This window comes from Macrotis lagotis, chromosome 8 (genome assembly GCF_037893015.1).
Source record: "Macrotis lagotis isolate mMagLag1 chromosome 8, bilby.v1.9.chrom.fasta, whole genome shotgun sequence".
NCBI lineage: Eukaryota > Metazoa > Chordata > Mammalia > Peramelemorphia > Peramelidae > Macrotis > Macrotis lagotis.
In genome coordinates, this window is record NC_133665.1 from 40,821,192 (window position 1) to 40,829,715 (window position 8,524).

Below are 8,524 nucleotides of genomic sequence, written 5' to 3' on the forward strand. Positions count from 1 at the left end.
TAGGAAGGGACTAACTTGTGCCAAAAAATACTTTTTATTTGATCCTAAGAATAATAGGGAAATACTGGAGTTTATTGAGTTAGGAGTAATGTCAAATCCAACCTGTATTTTAGACAAATCACTTTGGCATTTTAGGTAGAGAATAGATTGGAAAGGAGAGAAACCTGAAGGAGGAGACCAATTAGATGGTTATTACAATAGTCCTAATGAGAGGTGATGCAAGTTCTTTGAGAGCACCCACCATATTTTTGTCTTTATACCACCATGACAGTAATAGAAAAATTGGGAAGTGGGGAGAAGGTGTTTTAGGGAAAGCTAGTAATTTCTATTTGGATATGGGTTTGAGATAGTTGTAAATTTGTCCATCCTTTGTCTGTTGTGCACCTACTATGTATTCAACAATATATCATCTTAAATTTTCACAAACACCCTTGCCCTGTTATTGTATTTTAACATTAATCACAAATCCAGAGATATGCAAAGAAGCATTTTACATTATATGGCCACTCCTGCTGTATTCAGTTCTGAAGGGAGACATTGACAAACTAAAGCAAAACTAGAGAAGAGAAACTAGGATTGATTGAGCATTATTCAATTCAATGTATATTTATAATATGCATATTTGTTTGTTGTTCATCCTTCATTCTGAAAGAGGAACAATGATATTCAGGAGAGAGAGTTTTTACTTTTCCAAGTGAGGTATTTAAGTTGAGGTAAGGGCTGTGCAGTCATCAGTTTCAGTCTCTCCTCCAGAGTCATTGGAGTTCACTGGCAAGACTTACCTCAATTTTTACATATCCTTAATCACTGACTGGATATTACCTCAGATAACTGAGACCTGGGAAAGACCTTAGCTTAAAAAGGTCAAGATCTGCATACAAGGCCATTAATAGCTGTCCCAACTTGCCACTGGATTTCAATGAATTCTGTTATTCAGCAATAGGGGAACAAAGATAAAGACAGGAGAAGCTGAAGCTGTGTGGTCTGGGACATGAAACATGTGAACTCTATAGTCATGGGATATGGGTTGAAATCTCAACTCTATCCGAGTGATCTTAGGCAAGTTATATAACTGTTCCTATTAACAATATGGAATATGGAATAACCTATCAGATGTAGACATGTATTATCTGTTGACTTAATGAGAATGGGGAAACCAAAAAAGGGAAATGATTGGTGTAAAATTATTTCAAAATTAATAAACCTTTTAAAAATATTTAAGACAAAATGATGATGCAAAAGCACTTATTTTTATCTTTTAAATGGCAGATTCAGCAACCTCTCCCTCCACCAATTTCGGCTTCCAATACCAATTATGAGAAACCAGCAGTAAGTATTTGTGTTTGAGAATGTTCACTTGGTATATCTGTGACATAGCTTTTCTCCTACTGACATCCTCAGATGGCTCCATTCCCTTTCCAACAATAGAACAAATGTAATGGGCACTTCAGCATGGTTCCCTTTTAACAGTTCTGCTAAAACATAAATGAAATCAACTCAATAGTGTCATCCCTGATTGTATGGAAATGCCAAACTGGGCCATGAAGAGCCTTGTATGAAATAATGGAAATATTGTAAATCAGAATTGAAATACTGTGAAGAGGGAGGACTGTGAAAGAAAATCATGCTTTTAGGTTCCCACAGTTCATGTAGTCAGTTTGGGGTCTTATAATCAAGAGCAAAAAATTGATCTGAATTTTTAAAGAAATTAAAAAAATGTGACTGTCAGTACCAGTGTGTGTGTGTGTATGTACTCTGAGCTCAAATTTCCTTTTGACTTTTCAGCTCCATCTAGTTGCTTTGAATATGCCATTTTCTGGGGACATTCGAGCCGATTTCCAGTGCTTCCAACAGGCCCAGGCTGCTGGTTTATTGTCTACTTATAGAGCTTTCTTATCATCCCATTTACAAGATCTGTCCACAATTGTGAGAAAAGCAGACAGTTATAGCCTGCCAATAGTTAACCTTAAGGTAAGATTGAACTTTTCTTGTTTGTTGTTTCTATGAAAATCTATGACACTAAAACTCAAAGCAACTGTCCCAGAGAGTTTCTTCTTTTTTCCTCTCTTGTATTGTGCCCCATTCACTTACTCCGTACCAAATCCCAAACTTAATTGGACAATTCAATTCTTCTTTTATGGGAAATACTGGAAATATGAAGATAGAAAAAAAAATACAGTCCCTGTCCTCAAGGAGCATATTAGAATCTATTAGAAGGTAGGGAGGGAAAGAATATGACACATATACAAGGATAATGCAAAGTAAAATGTGATAAGTACATAGGAGTGCTTTCTAGGCAGGGTGTTATAAAAATTCATAAAGGAAATCATTTTCCTCAAGGGAATTAGGAAAAATGTTATAGAAGAGGTGGCACCTGAGTACACTCTTGATAGAAAGTAGACTTTAACAGTCAGATATGAAAAGGGATACAATGTAGGCATGGAGTTTGTACAATATATAAAGACACAGTTGGAATGATGAAGGACAGAATCAGGGAATAACTGAAAGTCCAGTTTGGCTGGTATTTCAGCCCCTTCTTTTCATTCAACTCAAGACAAAGGAATTAAATGAAAGATTGAAACAGATCAAAGTAAGTTATACTTCTTAAGATGGTAGAGTTTATATGAATGGCATTGTTTGTTCTTTTTGACCCTATCTGAGGATAGAGTCTCCCTTCTGGCCCTTTAAACCTGGGTAGGAGATGAGTAGGAATTCAGATCTCTTTAAGCAGTAAAAATAACAGTTAAAAAATTCTTTAAAGGGATAAATTCACACTCCAAGCATGATCACAGACACTCTTACCTGACTCCCTTGGGGGTGGCGCACCAAAGTAAAAAAAGGAACAAATGCAATAACACCTCCATCCCTTTGACTTTTTCCGAGGACCAGCCCAAGCCTTGTGACCTGGGTGCTACAGCCTTGGTGGGTGGAGATGTTTCACAAGAAAGAGAAATACCAAAGAGAAGGCATTTTTTTTTCCAAGAGCTTCTCAAAGAAACCAAGAAGCAGGGTAGAAAAGTGTAGTATGAAGAACCTTGGAAGTGGAATTAGAAACCCTAAATTCAAATCCCTTTCAGACATTATCAGCTATTTAATACTGATCAAGTTTCATTTCTTTCTAACTCAGCTTCCTCATTTGTTGTAACTCAGCCATTTTGCCTTGGATTCTCCTCACTGGCAAAAAATGATGACCTTGATGCTCTGAGGGGTGGCATTGGTAAGAAGTTTGAGAAAGGAAAAATCATAGTTTCCCATTTGGAGAGAGGTCATAAAAGATTACAAATTCTCTGAAAGAAGAAAAAAGAATCCTGAAAGAAACTACTTTAAAGGCAACTTTAATGCAGGCCTGGAATGGAGAATCCTTCTCCATCAATTAGAAGGGTCTTTGCCAATGGAACTGAGACTTGGATTATGCTCACACTAAAAAAAATTTGTGTCCCTTCTTGCTCTAAATCCACAGTCCTATAAATAGTGCTCTTTTGGGGGGGTTTTTTGGTTTTGTTTTGTTTTTTTTTTGCCAGTAAGTGATTCCCATCTATATTGTATTCCATCTACTGGTCAATCAATGTAGGTGTAAAAGCTGACTCTAAATTGGGTCGAATGAGGGTATAAGAAGCCATTCTCTCACCAAAACATTTGTAGCCCCTTGGACAGGATTTTTTAATTTCTAATTTTTCTTCTTTAAAAAAATCATATGCAAAATAATATTCCCAGAGGAAAAGCACTCTCTCAGGAAAAAATGTTGTAAAGGAGTAATCAGGATATTATAGGGCTCTCTCATTATTATACATTAACTATTTTATTAGAAAAGCATTTTGGCCAAAGCAAACTGTCCTAAGGTTTCTTTAGTTGACAAAAATTTGTAGACTACAATTCACATACTGCTAATCTCAGTTTTAACCACCTAGTTAGTCTTTTTTAACCATCTTGTAAGTCTATCCTGCAGTTGGCCTTCCCTTCAAACTTGGCCAGCCCTCCCTCGTCTGGGCCTGGTAGGACAAGTCTTATTTTGCTGTTAACTGTTTTCTCAAGAAGACAGAAGAGGGAGTAATAATGGCCCACAGTGAAACAGTTCTACCTAAAACCTGATTGTTTCTCATGAAAAGTATAATTATGGGATTTCTAAAATATCATTTAATAGGAATAGTAACCAACTTTAAATTCAAATGAACAAAAAATACTTTTTAAATTATCTAATTTACAACAAAATTTTCAACTTAAATATTAGCCCTTTGTGTAGGATCAAGAAGGCCAATAAGCTTCAGTTTCAAGTTTGTACAATTAATATTTTTTCCTATATTTGGTGGCACAAAAATATCTGGGTTGATAAGACTCCTAATATGGCCTTCTAGAAGTTAGGCAAAGAATGGTCATAGGAATGACCTGAAATTAATTTTTTCCAAGGTCACTTTTGAATTCTGTAAAAGGGACTAGGCCAAAGAGGCAATGAGTTGATGCAGTGACTCAATCTAGCTTCATATACTTACTAGCCATGATGACCCCAAGTGAGACTCTTAACCTCTGTCTGTATCAATTTCCTCAACTGTAAAATGGGGATAATAATAGCATCAGTTCCACAGGGTTATGAGGATCAAATGAAATAAAAATCGTAAAATATTTTGCAAAACATCTGGCACTAAGTGCTTCATAAATGACTCCTTTTTTTCCTTCCTTCCTTCCTTCCTTCCTTCCTTCCTTCCTTCCTTCCTTCCTTCCTTCCTTCCTTCCTTCCTTCCTCCCTCCCTCCCTCCCTCCCTCCCTCCCTCCCTTTCTTCCTAAGAAAAATAACAAAAAAGATAAAGTTTACCTTTATCATCAATCATCTATTACCTATAAGTCCATGAACCAGGTCTGGATCTTTGGTTCATAATTCATTCATTTATTACAAAGTTATTGTTTCAGGGTTTTCTCCCATTTCATATCAACTCTGTGCCAACCAAAGTTAATGATAATGTGATTTTAAAAAAACCCATACTAAAATGCATGGTTTCCCATTAATAGTTGAGAATTAGGGGAAACTCTCAGGATGCTTTGCTTTGCTGTACATACAGATTTCATAGTTTTTCCCTCTGGATATGGATAGTATTGTCAATGGGAGGTCTCTTAGTCTTATCCATGATCACTGAACTGCTAAGAGGAGTTGCATCCATCATAGTCAATTATCTTACAATGTTGTTAATGTGAACAATGTTCACTAGGTTCTGCTCACTTCACTTGGTATCAACTCATTTAGCTTCAACATTTATTAGTCTTGTGACACTGGGCAAGTCTCTCAACCTCTATAAGTCTTTGATTTTTCATCAGTAAATTGAGGATAATAACACAAACTACCTCAAGAAGCTGTTGCAAGGCAAGTTCATTGTCAACTTTAAAATTCTATTTGTGTGGTTATTATTAAGTAGTATGGGAAAGGAGTTCAAAATCCAAGAAGTTCAGATGGAGAAGCAAAGTCCATGAAATTAGTACAAATGGGGAGGAAGTGGGTAGGTAGGAGAATTCTTTTTTTCTCTGCCATGAAGATAATCTGTGCATGAACAGTCAATGACCCACAAGGTGTGTGTCTGTCAGTCAACAAACATCTATTAAACATGTGCCAAATAAGCAAATGGAGATGCTAAAAAGGCAAATACACAGCCTTTACTCTCAAAATGGTCACCTTCTAATAAAGGATACAGCATATAAACAACTGTATATCTACAAAAGATATTCAGAATAGAGGAAAGGTAATCTTAGAAAATGTTGAGGATGGGAAGGCTGAGGGTAAGGTATAGCAAAGTAGAAGGTTGAATTTGAGCTGAATCTTGAAGGAAGCCAGTAAGCAGAGCTCAAGAAGGAGAACATTCCAGAGACAGTCACTCCAACCTATATCAAAGCAAAAGAGATAAATCTTCCAGGATCACTAGAAATCATATCATGACAGGTAGGCAGAAGAAACAGCTTTAGACAAACAGGACCCTTTAACATCCTACCTACATCTAAATCTAAACAACCTAAAATCTTATTAGAAGTAGCCAATAGTTTGCTTCTTCACTATAAACTCACAGTGCTTGGGAGTTTCTGAAAATTTATTCAATCCCTATATCATGCTATTAAAATGCAAAGTTAAGTTCCAAATGTTAAGATATTGCTTTTGATTTCCACAGGGAGAAATACTTTTCAATAATTGGGAGTCCATTTTTTCTGGCCATGGAGGTCAATTCAATAACCATGCTCCAATATATTCCTTTGATGGCCGCAATGTTATAACAGACCCAGCATGGTAAGTGCTTTTAATACCAAGAAGCCCTAAAATATTAAATCTGCTTTATTTATTTGGCATTCAATCAATTAGATACCTCTATCAGTTACTTTGGAGTCTGGTACAAGGACACGTGTTGCTGATACAAGACAATCATAGATTTTGAACTATGGGGATAAAAATCTTCCTCATTTTACAGATGAAGAAACTGAGTTCCAAAGAGATTCACATGCTTATAGTGAATAGGAGAACCAGTATTTGAACACAAATCCTTGGTTTCCAAATTAAATCTCTTTTCTCTGCGCCATGCTTAAACACTGTAAGATCTCAAAGTGACTTGATTAAAAGAAAAAAAATCACCATGTTGGTCCTAATATAAATTACATTTCATTTATAAATTTTACTCAAGTGGGCCTATAAGCTACACCATAGATGACAATAGCAATTAAGATGACAAAAGAGTACCATGATGTAAAAATGATTGAAACACCACGAACTGATAAAAATGTATTAAAATGTTTCACATTAAATATTTTTAAATAATGATTTCATATTTTTAATAAAACTATTTCCCCCTTCATTATAGTGGGGGGGACTTTTATTCTTGGGAATTAAGTATATTCAACATGGTAAGGGCAGCTAGGTGGCCCAGTGAATAGAGCTCCGGTCCTGGAATCAGGGGGACCCAAGTTCAACATGGCATTTGATATCTATTTGACGATGCTGTTTATTTGATGAAACGCTAATCTTTTGAAAATTGCTAATCTTCATAGAAATCCATTATTTATGTCCATGTGTAGAGTATACATAGTCATACATATGGATTGTAGAGAATTGCCTTTGTCTTCAAGATGTTAATTTGCTGTTAAAGTACCATTTTTGGAAATAACTGTACAAAATTCTCGTTTAGGCCTCAAAAGATAATATGGCATGGCTCTAGCCCAAATGGGATTCGACTGGTAAACAACTACTGTGAAGCATGGAGAACAGCAGATATAGCTGTAACAGGAAACGCATCACCACTGAGCACAGGAAAAATCTTGGATCAAAAAACCTATAGTTGTGCTAATAAGCTCATTGTTTTGTGTATTGAAAACAGCTTTATGACTGATGTAAGAAAATGATGACATCTACCCTACTGAAGAAATCTACAATTTTATTACCTAAAAAGTGGACACTGAAATTTGATTTTAATGATGTATATATTGTTTTTAAATTGCACATTTATAACTAAAGTAACCAAAGAAAACATACCTCAGTACACTCAGTACTAAAAAAAAAAAATGTATATATATATATATATATATATATATATATATATATATATATATATATATATACACAAAGAACTCAGATAAAAGACAAAAATCTGATTGGTGTATTGGTGCTAGGATCTACAAGGATTCCCTAAGTGGTGTGACAAGAAAACATCCTTGCACATATCAGTAATAAGTGTGCAAATCAATGTAGGCAAAGAAACGTGCTCAATCAGTAGCACAGCTGCTTTCATGCCACTGTCTCCTCAAGAAAGTTGTTTTCTCATTGTAACTGTCTCTGCTGAGTGTCAGATACTCTTCATGTTTTCTTAACAAAAGTTTAGCAACATTATCCCATTTTAAGTTAATTGTGAACCAAATGTTTCATTCTTTATCATGCATCCATCGTTTATAATTTCTATTGTTCACAAAGAGAGGAAAAAACTAAGAATTAACTAATTTTTGTTCATAAATGTTATCAGTGAAGTGTTCATTTTCTTCAGCAGAATTACCAATTTGCCATCATATTTTAGCAGACTTACTTTTTAAAAATAATCATAGCTTAGTGTGGCATTTGTTCATGTACCATAACCGAACTGACTTGCTGGAAAAGTTGAAATTCCAAAGCATCTTGAATGAGAAATGTGACTATAAATAGATGTTGCCTGCCTCCTTTTAAAAACGATTTTGTGACTTGTATTTGACAACTCTTGAAGTGTAATACTTTTAGTGAAACAAGAATTTCCATGCAAATTACTTTGCTGGTAAACATACATACACATATAGATATATAGATATATAAAATATTGTTTTATTTTTCCAACTGAATTAACATAAAAACATTTTTCTAAGATTATCCTATGTTCTTTCCAAATATCATATTTTCTTTGTTATGATATAGAAATAAACTTTTGAGGGGTTTTCAAATCATATGAAATTGTGTACTTGTAGAGCTCAAGAATTTCAAAAGGCAAAAATTCAAGTAGATGTGTTATCCTCCAGATGTATATTCCTTCCATCTATGTGACTC

The 8,524-nt window shown here is 35.0% G+C and overlaps 1 protein-coding gene across 2 annotated transcripts in view; it reads left to right on the top strand.

The window, feature by feature from the left end:
- COL15A1 (collagen type XV alpha 1 chain) overlaps positions 1–8,176 on the top strand; it is a 274,055-nt gene extending 265,879 nt beyond the window's left edge. For both annotated transcript variants that reach the window (XM_074196725.1, XM_074196724.1), the window contains 4 exons: positions 1,270–1,329; positions 1,786–1,971; positions 6,144–6,259; positions 7,149–8,176. In XM_074196725.1, the coding sequence (XP_074052826.1) occupies positions 1,270–1,329; positions 1,786–1,971; positions 6,144–6,259; positions 7,149–7,362 (576 nt within the window). In that variant the 3' untranslated portion in view covers positions 7,363–8,176. The remainder of the gene's footprint in view (positions 1–1,269; positions 1,330–1,785; positions 1,972–6,143; positions 6,260–7,148) is intronic.
- Positions 8,177–8,524: the final 348 nt, after the last annotated feature.